The sequence below is a fragment of the Stegodyphus dumicola genome, chromosome 7, assembly GCF_044657685.1.
Source record: "Stegodyphus dumicola isolate Sdum_Otavi_A_Nest chromosome 7, ASM4465768v1".
In the NCBI taxonomy this organism is placed as follows: Eukaryota; Metazoa; Arthropoda; class Arachnida; order Araneae; family Eresidae; genus Stegodyphus; species Stegodyphus dumicola.
Window position 1 is genome coordinate 85,580,008 of NC_140774.1, and position 20,675 is coordinate 85,600,682.

Consider the following 20,675-nt stretch of genomic DNA (forward strand, 5'->3'; position numbering starts at 1 on the left):
ATTTTGCGTATCCTGCAACATCATTTACATAACTAAAAAATTCATTAGTGTAAACTCAAAGGTATATGTTGCCCGATGTTGCAGGACTCTTAGGAAACTGAGTTATTTTGTATTACACATTAATAAAGTGCCATTTCTTAAAAAGAGATGAAGATTTGACTTAATTGCAAGGGCATACAAGCCAAATTACACGAACAGACCCTCAGAAAAGTATTTTAGAATCATTTTAATTTCCACGGAAATTTTACGAAATTCTCAGGTATCACTCAACTCAACTCTCATCATAATCGTTTAAAGAGAAGTTTTCGCTCTTTCCGAATGTGAACGGAGTGGTTGTGAATTGTATTTTTTTATAAAATAAATCAGTATTTGTTTCGATTCAGTGGACTTCAAAGATATATTTACACTTTGCACTAATTACTGGGAAGTCAGAATGTCTTGCCAGGCATCTGTGAGGAGAGCCACACATGCTGGTAGTTGGTATGTTAGTGCAGGTAGGGATTCCTTTGTTACTCTTACTGTGGAATTTCAGTACCTGGCAGTTTTCAGAATTAATACAATTGCCATTATCATTAGTCCCTACATTTTCAAAACTTTAAATAAAAGAGTGCCATGCCTTTTAAAATTATAGACAGTTTATTCATTTTTCACGATTACTGTGCGTTGTTTCAGTTTATTCATTTTTCACGATTACTGTGCGTTGTTTATGTTAATTGTTTATTACCGCTAATTAATATATAAATTTGGTTCTTTTTTTTTTTTTTTTTTTTTTTTTTAGGGGGTAAACAAATTCACACATTTTTTATACAATGATAACAGAAAATTTTGTCTTTTGTCCTAGGGTGCCTATGACATCGAATGAGATGTTTCTTACAAAAATTCGAGAGTATTTTTCTAACTAAAAAGGTTATTATTTTATTAATGCATTCTTATGAAATAATCTTTTGCCAGGTTTTAGGTATTTTAAAAGGGAATTAATGCACACTGTTATAGAGCAAAGATGCTAACAAAGTTTATAATATTTGCTGGGATAATCTGTATTTATTTTATGGAAAAGTATGTGGTTGCCATTTAAAAGTAAATGCTGATGGTGTCTCGGTTTATTTAGAAAAATAACGATGGAAGTCTTGAATTACATTTGTAACTTCTTGTTTAGTGTGTTAAACTTAATAACTTCTATACTTTCAAAGTAGACTCAACTAATGAGTATATCTCAAGAATTCAAAATTTTTATTATTACATTTTTAAACAGTTCACATGACATTCAGCTAGCACAATAACACATGCATCACAACAACAGAATCGCATAGCATGAACGCCATTACAGTTATAGTTATTTTAAATATACATCACAACATTAACCTCCAAAGCCATATTTGTTAGTAAAATTGCTAATTGAATTTGTTAAATATATTTCTTATTATATCATTTGATGTAGGAATTCCTCAATTTTGAATGAGTGAAATGTTAGTATAATTTATAAGTTACTGTTTTTCATTTAATTTTTCACACAGCAAATAGTTTATTTGAAGTTTTCCTGATATTTGAAATTAGTAATTTTTAAATTCATTTTTATGCTTTCTTAAAAGTGTATCAGATCAGCTTGCTTGTCTGGAATATTATTTGCCAACTATTTAGTGAAAGGTACTTAATGTACAAAAAAATACATAACTGTTTGAAATGAATAATTTTCTTCTGAATTATTAAAGAGAACTTTCTAAACATATTATAAACAACAAATTAGGATTTGCTCAGGTTTTGTGTGACCATGAGGGAAAAGTATGAGAGTGCAAACCAGTGCAGTGTATTTAAGAAAAAAATGTCACTGAATGTTCCTGAAATGATTGGGGTGCTTAAAGATCTGAGCTGTGGTAGACTTACCACTTCTTTGCTGAAATCAGCGATTAGCTTGAAAATGTTGTTCCTAACAGTATTATGTAATAACTGTTATATTATAAGAATTATTAATAATAACTTATAATAACATTATATAATAATGTTACTGATGTATTGAAGAATACAGTTACCAGAAGTCTCACAAGTGGCAAAGATTTGGAGAAAGTGATATGGGGCACAGAATTTTAAATTCAGTGTAGGTAAGATCAAATTTGAAAAACAGCCTTTAGTAAAGAAAATCAGTGAGACATCAGCAAAGACATGGAAACCCATATGAATGATTTCTTCAACAAAGCTTGAGAATTCTCATATGAAGAACCCAGAAATATTGGACTTCATCAGTTAGAAGTAGAACTTAACATTTAGATAAGGAAAACGTTTTTGGCTCTAATGAGCAGTGCAGGATTTGTGTATAAGCTGCACCAGCTGTAACTTAGGGCCCTCCAAAAATTAAAATACAGTATAAATATAGTATAGTATAAGAGACTTATATAAATGACTCCAAAAATTAAAATAAGTATAAATATAGTATAGTATAAAAGGAACTCGTATCTCAAATAGTTTAGGTCTTTATCAAGTCTAAATCCGGCCCTGCTAATGAGTTTGGAGATGGAGATCTTTCTCTTAGTATAAAGTTTTCTTTTCTTTCTTTCTTTCTTTTTTTTTTTCTTTTTTTTTTTTTTTTTTGAGAAGCCGTAGAATATGGTTCTTCAGAATATTGAAAAATTTTATAGTGTGCAGTGTTCAATAAAATTACTTTGTATGGCGTGAAATCATACAAATGACAGTTATCATACAAATGGGTATTCCATCTGTTACACTAATGTTTTGTGAATATTTTACTATGGTATATCATGAAAATTATAATGTAATGTGCAACTTACTTAAAATTTGACTTAATAAAAAAAAAGACATATTTAAGTATTATCCTTTCAACCATGAAGTTGCCAAGCAACGGGATTCAGTGTCAATTATTAATTAGCCTAGCATAACAAGGTGCTAGTGTGTGTGCTTTTGTTTCATCCAATCCTGATTGATTCTAAATAAAGCTACCTTTTGGTTTTAAGAACAAGGATATAAATTAACTGTTATTGTTGTTTGTTTGGTACTCTTCTGCTATGAGGACCAGATTCTAAAGTGTATATATGTATGTGCATGTATATATGTGTGTACATGCACATACATTATGTATGTACATATATACATGCATACATAAGCACCTACATGCCTACTTACATATACTTCTGAATCTGGTCCCGATAACAGGAGAGTATTCTGTTTTTTATTGCAGTTTGAAAAAAAAGAAAAAATCATTATGTGACTACACTTTAGGTAATTTACAGTTGGCCGAGAAAATTGACATTAATTGTATATGACAGGACTTTTCTATTAGCTGAGTACCAGAATATTTGATCCTGGTGGACTGCAACTGAACTTTTACTAAAGTATCACATAAATAAACCTTTTTTTAAAAAAATTGGAAAGTAACAATTAAGTTAAATATCTTGAACCTGTTAGTAACGACCTTTAAAGAATTTATATTTATTATTCATAGCAACCCTATAACAAGCCTTTTTTTTGGGGGGGGATAAATAAGTTTCTTTGTAGAAAAACTGTTTTTTAAAATGCTAAAATGGACTACTTAATTTGGTACAGTACCAAGTCCATAATCCTGATGTCCATTATTTAGAATGATCCATAATCCAGACTTCAAAGCCAAGAACTTTTTTTTAGTATGCTTTGTGCATACGCGTTTAATGTATAATGGACGGTATAAGCTAGGCTAAAATTATCTTTACTGATTCTGAGGCACTTCAGTTAATGTTTCAGATTGCGCTGTTCCTTAATCTTCTAATTGGATCCGACTTATTATTTTTTGCAGACTGTTAGAGCAATTTTATAAAAATTAAGCTTGAACTTTCGATTATGTCGAAAAGAGTTTCCAATTCCGGGTCTGCCTAAGGATCTACAAAGCTAAACCATGTTTTGATGTCCATTAAACAAAAAGTGGAATTGTTGCAAAAAATGGATAAAGGCATGTCCGTCTCAGAATTATGCGAGGAGTATAGCATTAGAAAGTTGACTGTATATGACCTAAGAAAAAAGGAACATTTTAAATTTCTTGTGGAAGCAACTTAAAAAACTTACATTGAAAGAAATGTTTAATAAAGTAAACAAATAAATATTAAGCTTTTTTTTTTTTTTGTAAATTTTGATATCCCTTAGAACAAAATTGCTTTTTATTTCATAAATTACAGTTTCGTACTTTTAATTGTATAATTTCTGCATGCTATTACTAGATTTAAGTTGATGGTGTATAATCCGAAAGAATTCCTGATCCGGAATCATCGAAATTCCAACGAGTCCGGATTACAGATTTTGTACTGTAATTGCCTAAAGACAAAGAGGCAAGTATCCAATTTTTTTCCAAAGAATGGAATTCTTCCTGAAGAGAGATGATGTTCAAATGATTATCCCATGAGGTTATATAAGAGTGATTTGCCATAAAGAGGGCTATACGGTCTACAGCAATGCAGAGAAAAGAAAGAAATGTGGACACAAACCTGGTTTGGTGGATCACGTATCTTTTTTCTCGTTACTTTATGATTTACATACTTATGGTATCAAGAGTTACTGTCAGATGAATTTTGTGAACTTCATCCTCAAAGAAGCCACGAATATGATTGTCAACTGGAACAACTACATGAGGGAAGTTTGTGCCAATGTTTTGTTGTTAAAATAAACTCAACAAATTGGAGAAGTCTAGAGAGTAGTTGAAATAGATGAATGTGTTTTCACCTAAAGAAAAAATAGTATTGGACGCATTCTTCCATCTGAGTGGGCTTTTGGAAAGTTATGTTGTGAAACAAAACATATTTCCTTGTTGCAGTTCCAGATCGAACAGCAACCACTGTAATGACCGTGTACACATCCATAAATTTAGATCTTATTTTTTTGTATTAAAAGTTTGCTTATATGCTGCAATATACATTAAGTGTAATAAATAATCTAATTTAATCTTAGCATCTTCACCATGCGATAGAAGCAAGAAAAAATTTAGTCAAACAACATGTCTTTAGTAACTGTAATCGATCAATTATTGTTGATAAAAGGTGTCAGAATCCACTGAGAAATGCAAGTTTTATTATAAAGTGGGGGAACTACTCTTATATACACCCTTGCCTGGCGAGAAATTTCTTGTCAAATATTTTTGGCGAGAAACTCCATGGTACCATATTACTATCTAAATTTTTTTCTACATTTCAAACTTTAAGCCTAAAATGTCTAAAAAAGTGCGGTTTTCTCATGTGCAAAAACCACGTTTTAAACACACAATTTAAGCTAAAAATCCGAAACAAAAACAAAAAACTTAGATAGCAAAAACGTAAAGTTTCTAAAAAAAAAAAAGAAACCAAAAACATTTGACAAAAATCCTTGTACACATCGATATGTTTAAACTTAAAAAAAATCTACAAATTGCAGCGAAGGAATCTATGAACTATGCACACCTCGCTTTAATAAATTAACATAATAACAAAAAATTTCAAAGAATACCATGTACACAGCGTTCTGTTTAAACTTTAAAAAACATCTACGAATTGCACAATCTAGACATTGTGCGCTAATCAACAAAATAAACTCGAATAAGTAAATTTTAAACAATTAAAAAAAAAAAAAAAAAAAAAAAACAGAAATTTATGCTAAAAAAACAATGAACATAACATTCTACAAAATAAGAACAAGAATAAAATAAAATGCACTTGCCATGAATGAAAGTTTCTTCGAACAGCAGAAATACCAATTTCAAACATAACCAAAACAATTTCACCACAAATTTGTTAAAATCATTTTCTCTCGTTTCAGAACAACGATGAAAAAATATGTAAATCACCAAATAAAACACAAAATTGCATTTCCGATTATAAGTAGGCAGCATAGCTTTAACATGCCGCCACGTAATCTCTATCTTATTTATATGACAGCCAGACTCATTATTCACAAAATTGATACTATCTTTCACAGATAAATGTTCAAAACTTCTCGCCGTATATTTAGAGTGCCGCCATCTTATATACATAAAAACTCTCCCTTTTTTTATTCACTTTTCTTTTTCACTAGCAAAAGGGTTCGGAATTTTGTGCACAACCCATACATAGTCAGTGCAGCGTATATTTGTCTTCGAGAATTTATGTCGGATCATATTAACCAAGCTTGTTGGTGCACGCGTGTCTGATTATATAGCGAAAATTAGTTTATCTTAAAATTTTAAAGATCTTCTATTTTGATTTTCAGTATTTAATCAATGCTCATTCTAACTTTTACAATAAAAGGTTATTGGAGTTTTATTACTTTAGACTAAATTTTAGGCAAAATAATAGCGAGCCATCTCCCCCCTCTAATAAATTATAAAATTTTGAGAAACATAAAAAGAATTAACATTCATTGCTAAACTTGTAAAACAATGGGAAAATGCATGCATTTTACTCTTGAATAAGAGGGGGGAGAAAATTTTGCAGATTTATTTTTTGTAGATGTGTGAACTTGCATAGTATCAAAGAATCGTAAAATAATGCACGTTAAATCCAAACTGTTTTTCTTCTTCTGAAGCATTCATTTTTAGGTAGCTGAAAATTTGAGAAGTCCGTCTAATCAACAAATCTTTTCGGGAATCGCAGCAAGATGATCTATGATAAGAGAGTCGAGGCATCCGGTGTGTTAACTTCTAAATTTAGATGTATGACTAGTATGAAAGTCTGGTTTATTTTTAGAATGCAAATGTATTCGGTCAGCAAAGACCTTTAACTGATCTTAAAGAAATGCTATGTTATTAAATATTTATATCCAATATTGAAAGGAAAAGTTTTAATTAAAGCTTTAGGATAAGGAAAATCAAAGAAACTTATTTATTCTTTATAACAGTGATCTCAAAATAGAGGTCGCAGAAGGAGTTTTATGTGGCCCTAAATAGATTTCTATTATGTATTTGTAGCAAAGATTTCGAGATTTTGGTTATGTGAAGTACGAATTTACGTTATTTCCATTACCATTAAAATGAACATGAATAATGCACCAGAAAAATCTATAAATGGCACTAATTAACAAAATAATGTATATGTTATTGAAGTACTTTGATATTATACATATTTTATTAATTTTTATTCATATTTGACCAAAAGTAAGTAAGAATTTTTGCACTAAGAATAATCATTTTGTATGATAATACATTTATATGTGAACAGCTCTTTTTCAAAATTGAAAAGTAACTTTGTACTGTACTTCTTTTGATAGTTTTTCTTTAGGATAGAATGTTCTGGTGGCACATCCCCAAAAATATTATGTAATCAATCAACTACTTTTGATAAATGGTGTTAGAATCTACTGACAGATGCAGGTTTTACCATGATTATAAATTTTGTTAAGTAGTAAGAAAAGTTTCATTATCTTTACCTTGTTGACCAGGGCTGTTGAATAACTTGGGGTAATATCTTTAGCTGAAAAAAGATTAGTTTGGAATGGTGAAGAATTTCTTCATGTTTTTTCAACAGTGAAACAAACATTGTAAGAAGTGCATTGCATCAGAGAGGAATTACTTTGAAGGCCAGTGAGATATATCTTTTAAAATATTTTACAGTCTCAATGATCATTAGTCTTTTGTGCTCATTCACTAAACACGATACATCGTACATCCAAATTTTTAATCTGAAAATTACTACAGTCAAAAGTATTTAATCCGGACTCGTCGGGACTTCGGCGATTCCGGATTATCGGTTTTTCCGGATTATGGATCATCAATTTAAATCTGGTAAGATGGCATGCAGAAATTATAAAATAAAAAATATGAAACCGTAATTTATGAAATAAAGAGCAATTATGATCTAAAGAGTATCAAAATTTACAAAAAGAAAGCTTAATATTTATTTGTTTACTTTATTAAACATTTCTTTCAACGCACGCATGCGTAAAGCATACATTACACATAGTCGAAATTAGAAAATTGCAACCAGAAAACTATTTGATGTGTATTCGTGATATTTATAATGATGAGGAATTTGATTTAAATCATTCCAAAGACAGAGTACATCGAGATGAAATACAGTCAAAAGTCTTTAATCGAGACCTCAAAGCTACAAACTTTCGGTGCATGCATAAACGCAATTGCGCAAATGTATTATGTGCATATACGTTTACGCATGCGCGTTTAATGTCTAACGGACGGTATAAGCTAAGCTAAAATTATCTAATTATCTATTTCAGTTAATGTTGCAGATTGCGTTGTTCCTTAATCTTCTAATTGGATCCAGCTTATTGTTTTTTGCAGACTGTTAGAGCAGTTTTATAAAACTAAGCTTGAACTTTTGATTATGTCAAAAAGAATTTCCGATTCTGGAGCTGCCAAAAGATCTACAAAGCGAAAGCATGTTTCGATGTCCATCAAACAAAAAGTGGAATTGCTGCAAAAAATGGATAAAGGCATATCCTTTGTTTCTCTAACCATTCCGAATCTGTTTATCAATTTCACACTGCTCTCGGGGTCGCGGCGGTGCAATGAACTGGAAGTTGATCTCTCAGCACTATCCTTATCTTCAAAGCAGATGTTTTTATTTTATTCGGCTTATAATACTTTACTAAATGTAGTATTTCATCTTGATGTACTCCGTCTTTGATATTGTTGGCAGTGGTATATTTTGCTTCCCTTAAATAAAGCTAAGACTAATCTAAATAAAATTCATGCTTTATTCTGTAAATAAAATAAAGGAGATAACACTGTAGCCTTTACATTTAAAACCATTAAGTGAAAGAAAAACTAGCATAATGCTAACTGATAATCACACAAGAGAACAAGAACATTCGCCGATACCGGCGTACATATATATAATACTCGGCTAACCCGCCGATCTTGATGTCATCGGCCAATCAGCGGCAACCACGTTAGCTTACCTCCGATCAAAATTTGCATGTGGAAAACTAAAGCCAACAAACGGCCCTCTTTTCCTAATGCAAAGACAAAAACAAAACTTGCACAGAAGTTCATAGTTCAATTCTATTATACGAAAACACTTATTGTCTTTAAACACTGAAAACATCTAAACAAAACTTTCTTAAATTAACAGCAGTCGCTGCTTTTGTAAATAAGTCTGCAGTATTTAATTTACTGGTGATAAATTCAAGGTCAAACACTCCATCATTTACTAGTCTTCTAACAAAGTGTTATTTTACGTCTATGTGCTTAGTTCGGCGGTTTTCTATTGGCAATCTAGAAAAATCAATGGCAGACTTGTTATCACAAAATAGTTTACACTCTCTTAAATTAAACTTTAAAATTTCATCTTGTAAGACATTTTTCGTCCACATTAATTCTTTCGCTGCTTCAGATAAGGCGATATACTTCGCTTCCATGGTTGATAAACTTACACATTTTTGTTTAACAGTTTTCCAGATTACCGGTACTTGATCTAAATATAATATAAATCCTCCCATGGACACGCGGTCATCTCTATTACTTGCATAATCAGCATCTGAATAACAATATAAATTTAGATATTTAATCTTCGATAAGTTTAACTTATATAATTTAGTACTATTGAGATAACCAAGCAATTTCAACAATGCTTCCCAATGTGTAATTCCAGGATTCCTCTGAAATTGTGATAAGATATTCACTGCATATGTAATATCAGGCCTTGTTCTGTTAGCTACAAAAACTAAACATCCTAACAGATTTCTAAAGGGTAATGTATGCATTTCTGCAATTTCTGCACTTGTAGATGGACAATCTAATTTTGTAAGAATAGTGCCCTTACCTATGGGAAGTGAAGTTATTGGTATCTGGAAATGTTTAAATTTTTCAAAAATTTCTTCGATATATTTTTGCTGATGTATAAAAACCCCATTCTCATTCTCTAAGAATTCAATTCCAAGTAACGTTTTAGTTTTGCCTAATACTTTAAGATCAAAAAACTTACTCAGCTGTGAAATTACTTTATCTATACTATATTTATCTTTACTAAAAATCACAATATCATCTACATATAACAAGAGAATTACATTTGAACCCTTATAAACACAATTACACCATTGTATTTTCTTAAAATGTAGATTTTCTAAACTACTTTTAAATTCACAAAACCATTCACGGCCGCTTTGATGTAAACCGTGAATGGCCTTGTGTAATAAACACACTTTATTTTCCTCTTCGATAAATCCCTCTGGTTGGGTCATATATATTTTCTCATTTAGGTTTGCATATAAATATGCGTTCCTTACATCTAACTGACAATTAGTCCATCCATATAAGCATACCAGGATAGTGAAAAATATTCTTACGATTGAAAAATTTACTACAGGACTGTAAACGTCATCAAAATCTTCACCTCTTTTATGCCTGAACCCCTGTGTTACTAAACGTGCTTTGTATCTAATCACTTGATTATTTTCATTTCTTTTTAGCATATAGACCCATTTGTTTCCTATCATAGTTTTATTTTCTGGCTTTTTGACTAATTCCCAAACATTTCTTTTCTTCATTGTGTCAATTTCTTTTTTCATTGCCTAATCCCATTCTTCGGCATTTACTGATTTCGTGCTTCTTTAAAATTTTGTGGGTAACAATTTCTACGGAATTTGCCTCTTCAGACACGGAGCTAGTCTCCTGTTCTATGAAATTAACTTTCCCGGAGTATTCGTTTTTGTAACTAAAATCGAATTTATCTTTTTCAAATTTAATATTTTTTGCCTCAGAATACTTTTCAATATCATTATACGATCTAAAACGGGTGTCTGTTCCCTTTACATAATAATATATGTCTGTACGTGTTCCATCTGGCCTTTTAACTGCTTTTCTTTGCCAATTTAAGTCTGATACTTCTTTCGGAGTAGATTTGTCATCTGACAACTTTATTTCTTCTCTAGAAATTTCCTGTTCTTCATCTGATTCTGTTAATAGCTCAGATTCTTCTAGTCTTTTAAATTTAGGTTTTGATTTCTGTTCCAGGATGCCATTTGCTGCGTTCAGTTTTTCATCAAACTTCACATTACAGGTTTCTATTAATTTACGTTCTTCTGGCAGCCATATCCGATAACCCCTAGTTTCCTTCGCATATCCTACCATGATTCCTTCTTTGCACCTCATTTGTAGTTTATTTCTAATCTGTTTTGGCATGCCAACATAGGCTTTACAACCAAATATTTTAAAATAAACAACACTGGGTTTTCTATTTAGGAACATTTCATAAGGGGTTCGGTTCCTTTTATGACATACTCTGTTCCACATATGTACGAAACAGCCAAGATCTTCTGCCCACCATTCTTTTCCCATTTTACCATCATTAAGCATAGCTTTAACTGCGTCTAATGCCGTTCGGTTAAAACGTTCACACACACCGTTCTCTTCTGGGGTGTACGCGTTTGTGCGTTCTACATTAATTCCATTTTCGATTAAGTACCCTTCGAATTGCCTGTTACAGAATTCCCCACCGTTATCGGTGCGTATAAAGACTTTTGACCGCATTAAAGACTTTTGATTGTACTACATTTAGTAAGGAATTACAAGCCGAATAAAATAAAAACATCTGCCCTGAAGATAAGGATAGTGCTGACAGATCAACTTCCAGTTCATTGCGTGCTGCGATGTTTCCTCCCCTCCTTGCAGAGCAGCGTGAAATTGATAAACAGATTTTGGAATTGTTAGAAAAACAAAAGATATGCTTTTATCCATTTTTTGCAACAATTCCACTTTTTGTTTGATGGACATCGAAACATGCTTTCGCTTTGTAGATAAATCCTTTGGCAGCTCCAGAATCGGAAATTCTACTCGACATAATTGAAAGTTCAAACTTACTTTTATAAAATTGCTCTAACACTCTGCAAAAAATGGTAAGCCGGATCCAATTCGAAGATTAAGGAACAACGCAATCTACAACATTAACTGAAATAGATAATTAGATAATTTTAGCTTAGCTTATACCGTCCGTTATACATTAAACATGCATGCGTAAACGTATTATGCGCATGCGCGAACTTATTTTGCGTTGACGCATGGGCAGAAAGTTTGTAGCTGTGAGGTCAGGATTATAGATCATTCCGGATAATGGGTGTCCGGATTAACGACTTTTGACTGTACTATACATGAGCTTATATTTTTAATAATTGCTGAATGTACTTTTCTATGGAAATAATAATTTGTTACTTATAAATGTCAGGCTTCATTGTAATGTTATTTTGAAAAGAGAATATTTATGTATTCTTGATTAAAAAGACAGTTTTGAATTTTTTAAAAACATAGATAAACTTATATTTCACGTAATAAGAACAAGGCAAAATGTTTTTAAAATTTTTCCTGTTATAAGAATTAAATGCATGAACTGTGATGTTATAAACTTTTTATAATTTATTTTAGCTTCTGAATTAAGTAACCAACTGGAGAACTGGCTCAGCGTTGCTGGTGAACCCAATCATAGTCCCGCTAGAGCTATTATTGCACCGTAAGTATAGTTTTTCGTATTTATTATTATTTAGGGGCAAACATAAGTTATTTCAATTCTATAAATGTACAAAATGTATTTCAGGATAAAGGCAGTTCATTAGCAGGATATTTTGTCGTCACATATTGTGAAATTGTACCAAACTTTTAGAACAAGTTATTTTAATCTGTAATTAAAGTTAAGCTAGAAGTAACTAAAAAATTAAGCAGTTAATTTTCTGTTCATTTGAAATAAGTCAATAGTATTAAAACTGAAATGTAGCTATTTTGAATGATATATTTCATTTACAATTGCATTTCTACATCTTTTGTTTTGAAGCATGAATGATTTAATAATATTCATATTAAAAATTATGTATACAGTCAAAAGTCTTTAATCCGGACCTCAAAGCTGCAAACTTTCTGCGCATGCGCCAACACATACGCATAATACGTTTACGCATGCGCGTTTAATGTATAACGGACGGTATAAGCTAAGCTAAAATTATCTAATTATCTCTTTCGGTTAATGTTGCAGATTGCATTGTTCCTTAATCTTCTAATTGGATCCGGCTAATTATTTTTTGCAGATTGTTAGAGCAATTTTATAAAAGTACGCTTGAACTTTCAATTATGTCAAAAAGAATTTCCAATTCTGGAGCTACCAAAGGATCTACAAATGGTGTTAGTGAATGAAGTCCAGACAGTCCTGAAGTTACAATGAAGTCCTGACAAGTCCGGATTAAAGACTTTTGACTGTATTACTAAATCATATGCATTATGTATTAAAAGAATATGATTATACTTTAGAGGAAGGGGAAAACATGACAGAAATTAGTATCTTAACAATATGGATGTTACATGTAATGCATCATTTAATATTTTATATAGGCATGCTGGTTATCAGTATTGTGGTGCCTGTTCAGCTTATGCATACAAACAAGTTGATCCATCTATCATGTAAGTCAGTTTAATAAATATCCTACCTTGTATAAAAATTGGGTGCTACTTTGGTAGACGGTTACACGGACTTTTGTTAATTTACGTTGGCACAGTTTTTACAATCATCAGCCATCTTGAAAAACGCTGTTTTTATGTATTTTATGCATACTAAAGTATTCCAAACTTTAAGAAAATTAATATCGTTAAAAATAAGACTAAAATTTTTTTGAAAATGTCGTTTTTTAAGATGGCAGGCAAAAGTAAATAAATGCATTTACTATGAGTATAAAATACTAAAGTAAGGTTAAATTATTACTTTCATATAGCAAAGAACTAGAATAAAACCACCGCCATAAAAACATTGCGCCAACATTTAATTGGATTAAAATATTACTTAAATTAAATATTGAATTAAAAACATCATACCAACTTTTAAAAGAATTAAAATATTACTTAAATCGACTATCAAGTTAAAAACATCATCCAACGTTTAAAACAATTAAAATATTATTTAAATTCAAATACTTTAAAATTAGTTTTATAGGATATAATTATTTAACATTAAAACATGTGGCAATAAATATTTTGGCAATTTTTGAAAACAGTATTAATTTTTTAAATAAAAATTGAAGTATACAATTATAAAGTAAAAGAAAAATATGTACTTACAGTTTTTTGAGTATTTAACCTGTTGTATACTGATAAGTACCACAAAAAAAAAATCGGAATCATCATTTAGGTATCGATGAAAAAATTTGAAAAATGTAATATAATTTTAAAAATGTTATCTAAGGCAAAAAAATTTGAAAAATGTAATCTAAGGAATTCGAAGAAATGAAAAATAAAATTTTAAAATGGCACGGTAATGCACAAATATTCAGTAACCGATCAGGGAACTGATTACAACTTGTTAATGCACTATTTTCTGTAACTAATCAGGGAGCTGATTACAGCTTGTTTATGCACAAATTTTCTGTAACCAATCAGGGAGCTGATTACAGCTTGTTTATGCACAAATTTTCTGTAACCAATCAGGGAGCTGATTACATCATGCATAGAATTAAAATTATTTAAATAATCATACATAATAACATCACTTTTAAAAAAATGCAAAATTAAGTTGTATTTTGATATTTAACAGCCATAAATAATGTTTAAAACATTAAATTTATAGATATTAAAACCAATTACTTTTAAAGTAATATTATGTCATTCATTACATCATCCACAACATAAAATTACATAAAATATCATAAACAATAAAATTTTTATTTCGAATACAAATGCAAATTTAAATTGATTTTTTAATATTTAGAAGCCATAAATAATATTTAAAACATGGAATTTATGTGTAATAAAAGGCATTATTTTTTAAATAAAATGACAACAAAGTATCGGTTACCATAAATAATTTATCTAGCAATGGGTTTACCATAAGTCGTATCGTTCGCCAAAAAAAAAAAAAAAAAAAAAAAAAAAAATCGCCAAAATCCGTGTAACTATCTACGAAAGTAGCACCAAAAATTGTTGTATAAATTTAATTTTAAAATTTTGATTGCCATTTACTTTGCTATATGCTGTTTGAATAAAATCAAATAATTTTTTTTATTGTTGTACAATAAGGCCTTGAACAATTCATCACAATAGTAAAATAATGATTTTGTGAAATCTGCAATTTGCTTTTCTTTTTTCGCATTCTAAATTTTGTTTTACCACCCATTGTGAGTTGTTTTGCCTTAATTTAACTACTCTATCACGAATCTAAAAGACACTCATTTTGAATTTTTACTTATTATTTCTACATTGCACAGTTTTAACTGTATTTAGCTGCTTAAAATTTCTGTAAGTGCAATCATTTCTTGTCTTAATTTATATTCTATTTATGTACCTTTTATATATGTAACATCAACATACTGGCCCTATGCAATTTGTATACGGTCAAAAGTCGTTAATCCGGACTCGTCGGGACTTCGGTGATTCCAGATTATCGATTTTTCCGGATTATAGATCATCAGTTTAAATCTCGTTAGATGGCATGCAGAAAGAAATTCTAAAATTAAAAATATGAAACCGTAATTTATGAAATAAAGAACAATTATGATCTAAAGGGTATCAAAATTTGCAAAAAGAAAAAGCTTAATATTTATTTGTTTACTTTATTAAACATTTCTTTCAATGTAAGTTGTTTATGTGATAATACTTTCTCTTTAATTCTATTAAACAGACATAATTTCTTGTTCAGTTACAAAGTTCCGCTGTTCAAGTCCTATAATTTCTGTGTCAAGAACACCGACTAATTTGTCAATTGAAATTTAATAACCTCTGTCACTTTTCTTCACTATCAGAAGCGAATTATAATGACGAGGAACTTGTTTTAAATCATATCAAAGACAGAGCATATCGAGATGAAATACTACATTTGGTAAGGAATTATAAGCCAAATAAAATAAAAACATCTGCGCTGAAGATAAGGATAGTGCTGACAGATCAACTTCCAATTCATTATGTGCTCGCCGCGGCGTTCCCCCCGCCGGGCAGCGTGAAATTGATAAACAGATTTCGGATTTCAAAACATACTTTCGCTTTAGATCCTTTACATATTAACAAATATATATCGGAAATTCTATTTGATATAATCGAAAGTTTAAGCTTACTTTTATAAAATTGCTCTTACAGTCTGCAAAAAATAATAAGCCGGATCCAATTCGAAGATTAAGGAACAACGCAATCATTAACATTAACTGAAATAGATAATTAGATAATTTTAGCTTATACGTCCATTATACATAAAACGCGCACGCGAAAACGTATTCTGCACTTGCGCACACTCATATGCACAGTCGTAAAAGGTCTTACGCGCACGCGTAAACGCCTATGCGCATGTGTCAACGCGGCGCATGCGCAGAAAGTTTTTAGTTTTGAGGTCCGGATTATAGATCATTCCGAATTATGGGTGTCCGAATTAATGACTTTTGACTGTATTTCATTGAAATTCCTGTATTAATGATCTCGGCAATAACTGATTATTTAATCTACCATCACTGCTACCAGCTCAAAAAGCTTTATTTCCACTATATTTGGATTCTGGGTAGTTTTACTATTCAGGGTAATTTTACCCTTTCCTGTATCTTCTATCAAAAGCAGCGCATTTGTTGCGCAGAACGCTTTGTTTTTATATGACGACTGGCCAAAAGCATTCCATTGACAAGTAAAAACCTTTGAGGTTGAATGCTTGAAGCACCAACAAGTCACAAATATTTGTTATTTTCCACCTCAGTTCATTTCATGATGTATTTCCTACCGTCTTATTTCAAGTACAACAACAAAATGATAATAATAATAATCCTTAAATAAATATTGCTCTTTGTGGAACCCAAATATGTAGTCTCTTTTGTTTTCAAGCATTTTAAATATTTTAGTACTACCATTAATTATCTTTTAACTTTTATATTTATTTTTAATTATTCAGAATTTCTTATATGCATTTTTAATTAGCTGATTGTGCATTGGTTAAGTTCAGCTTTTATAATTTGTTACCTGACTATTTTATGAATTCTAAATTAACACATACACACATGCAAAATAATAATAATAATAATAATAATAATAATAAAGTTATGTATTAACAATTAATGCAACTGCCTTAGTGCAGTTTGCATAAGGTCTTCCCCAAGAAAACTCTTCAGCTCTCATAGATAGTGCTCTTTAAAAATTTTAAAAAGCAAAATTAATTACAATACATAGGATATTAATGTTCATTATTTCTCTAATACAGTCAAAAGTCTTTAATCCGGACTCGTCGGGATTTCGGTGACGCCCCCTTCCCCCGCAGAGCAGCATAAAATTGACGGAATGGTTAGAGAAACAAAGAATATGCCTTTATCCATTTTTTGCAGCAATTCCACTTTTTGTTTGATGGACATCGAAACAAGCTTTCGCTTTGTTGATCCTTTGGCAGCTCCAGAATCGGAAATTCTTTGACATAATGGAAAGTTCAAGCTTACTTTTATAAAATTGCTCTAACAGTCTATAAAAAATAATAAGCCAGATCCAATTCGAAGATTTAGGAACAACACAATCAGCAACATTAACTGAAATAGATAATTTTAGCTTAGCTTGTACCATCCGTTATACATTAAACTCTCGTGCGTAAACGTATTATGTGCATGCATAAAGGTATTGTGCATTTATGCATGCACAGAAAGTTTGTAGCTTTGAAGTCCGGATTATAGATAATTCCGGATTATGGACGTCCGGATTAAAGACTTTTGACTGTATAAATTTTTACTTCCTTGTGGGAAGTATTGTAATCGTGAAAATTTCAGGTATCGTATTTCAATGAAAATATCCATATCAACTGCTCTCAAAACCATTTGAATGATGTTTTTGCGTGGCATCTATACGTACAGAGATAAAAGACTGTTTTTCCATAAAGAATAGTAAAATGAATTCAGAAGAGGTTTTTTTTCCTTGACATATACAGGGTGATTATAATTAAAGTTTAAGTTTCAAAACGCTATAAAAAAAGAACCATTGATGAAAATGATGTGAAATTTGAAAGGAACGTTATTGAAGAAGGCGGAAAGCGTATGGCAGAAGAAAAAATTTAGCTTCAAAAGTTAGCAACAGATGGCGCTGTAAGTGGCAGAATCATGACGAGAAACGAGAAATGATGGCTAAGGTGGAAGTTACACATTAAAACGCATTGACCAATTAGAATTGTTGAATAATTTTATTTGCATGACTATACATTTCTTACATATCACATCGAAAGGGACAAATCGGTTTCAAGAGTTTTGCGGCGACATACCGCATAAGAACCATTCATCAAAGAAGTTCGGAACTGGCGCAAAACATGTTCAATATGGTGTCCACCGTTGTGTGCAACAAGTTGAAAGCGACAAACAGCATGTTCCACAACGGATCTCAGTGTCTGCGGGGTGATGTTCAGAATGTGTTGCGAAATGCGTGCCTTTAATTCCGCTAAATTTGCAATTGGAGCACGGAACACAACATCCTTCAGATATCCCCACAGCCAGAAATCACACGGAGCCAGAAATCAGGTGATCGGGACGGCCAGGCTGTAGGGAAATGACAGCTGATAATTCGAGCATTTCCGAAATGGCGCCTCAGCAGCTGCTTCAGGGGATGTGATGTGCGGAGGAGCGCCATCTTGCATAAAAATGATTTCATCCACGCTGTTGTAGAGCTGGAATCACGTGGTTGCGCAAAAGAGACGCGTACCTCTGACCAGTGACCGTTGCGGTAACAGTACCAGAAGCACCCGTCTGCTCGGAAAAAATGGTTGTAGGATGAATGATGCCGTAAAGCCACACTATACTGTGACCTTTTCAGGATGAAGTGGTACGGGGTGCGTTGCCAGTGGATTTTCTGTTGCCCATATTCGACAATTCTGGATATTCACGTATCCTGTCCGATGGAAATGGGCTTCATCTGTCCACAAAATTTTCCACGGCCATTCATTATCCACTTCCATGCGTCTAACGCAAACGTCTCCCTAGCTGTCAGGTCAGACGGAAGCAACTCCTGTACATGGCCAATTTTGTACATATAGCATTGCAGGATGTTTCGTACAATTTTCAGCACCATGCTCGTAGGCCTGTCAAATGTTCGGGCAATTCCTCGTGCACTGCACGGTTGCACACCACCGGCCGACCCCTCCTGTAATGCTGTGGCCACTTCTTCAACTACCGTTGAATGCACTCGTTTTCTCCCTCTACCAGATTGCACATCAAACGAACCTGTCGTTTCGAATTTTTGCATCATTTTCTTTAGACATACGACACTCATTGGGCCAACGCCTTCTTTTATACCCTTCAGTGTCCTGAATTTTTGCAGAGCTATTCTTGCACAATCATCATTCTTGTAATACAGCTTTACCAGCAGAGCGCGGTCCTGCAGTGAAACACCCATGGCGAACGTCTGAGACGCGAAATGAGGAACAGCCTGGTACCTGGCGGCTTTATAAGGCTGAAATTTAACTAACATTTTAATTTACGTCTTCTTCCGCTTGCAGCGCCATCTGTTGCTAACTTTTGAAACTAAATTTTTTCTTCTGCCATACGCTTTCCGCCTTCTTCAATAACATTCCTTTCAAATTTGACGTCATTTTCATGAGTGCTTCTTTTTTTATAGCGTTTTGAAACTTAAACTTTAATTATAATCACCCTGTACTTACAGATGTAGCTTGCATACCTCAAGAATGAGTAGCTGTAGAACATTGAAATTTTGTATATGGGACTGTTATAACATTTTTGTGCACGTCCCTTTTTTGTTGCGAATGGCTGCATCAGTCATATATAAATAAATGTGTCCATACATTGGGTCATATAAAAAGTCTCCATACTTTTTTGGTACATTTTTGAAGAAAAATTTTCTGTAGTGAAAATCATTTTTAATCAAGTACATATTGACCATTATTCTATGACCTTTTGCCATTTTTCGGGTAGTTTCATAATTCCATCGGTGCGGAACTTTTATGGTTTATCATCGAAAAACTTGGCCAAGTGATTTTCAGTGGCGCTTTGGTCAGCCAGTTTTTTAACATCAAGAGAGTTTTGCAGAGACCGAAACAAATAGTTGTCAGACGGAGCAAGGTCTAGGCTATACAATGGATGCATCAAAACTTCCCAACCAAGCTCCGTCAATTCGTTCCGAGTCATCAAAGATGTAATGTGGCTGCACATTGTCATGATGGAACACAACTCTCTGTTGGCCAATTCTGGTAGCTTCGGCTAATCTTTGGAATATGGTAACAGGTAGTTTGGTGACATTTTGGAGGCGATAAAGGTTACTACCTAGGACTTTGGGAATAATGTGAGAAGTACTCAGTTCCGATTACGCATTATTTTGTGTGAGGGAAATGAGAGATCATGAGATATGTCATGTGACATTAATGCACGAATTACAGTTCTTTAATCAGAAAAGGGGGTAAAATTTGGAAAAATATTTGTACAAATACAAATATTGTATTTTGTATTAAGCTTCATTGTGTGTTGTGTGAAAGAGTGTTGATTAATTTTTGGATTGCATGGCGCTATCTAAAGTGAATTCTAAATTTTTAATGCATTTATTTGATAATTGAAAAGAATTGGTTGAATGGTGTATGAGTGTAGGATTAATTGCGGATAAGTATGAATGTCCAACATGTGGGAATGAAATGAGATTGTGTGAAAGGAAGGATATTACAGATAAGTTTGAATGGCGGTGCAAGAAATCTGGTGAAAATGGACATTTTGTGAAACGGAGTGTAAGGAAGGTTACGTGGTCTGCTGAAAGTCGTTTGAGTATGGGGGAAATTTTATTAATTTCTTATTAGTGGGTGAATAGAATGCCAGTTGACTACTGGATTATTTAA

General features: G+C 32.1%; 1 protein-coding gene across 1 annotated transcript in view; it reads left to right on the forward strand.

Moving 5' to 3' along the window:
* The first annotated feature begins 281 nt into the window (after positions 1-281).
* The window catches only part of LOC118182551 (protein MEMO1), a 72,127-nt gene continuing 51,733 nt past the window's right edge, over positions 282-20,675 (forward strand). The window contains exons 1-3 of the mRNA XM_085820552.1: positions 282-494; positions 12,293-12,377; positions 13,247-13,315. Of these exons, the coding sequence (XP_085676678.1) occupies positions 434-494; positions 12,293-12,377; positions 13,247-13,315 (215 nt within the window). The 5' untranslated portion in view covers positions 282-433. The remainder of the gene's footprint in view (positions 495-12,292; positions 12,378-13,246; positions 13,316-20,675) is intronic.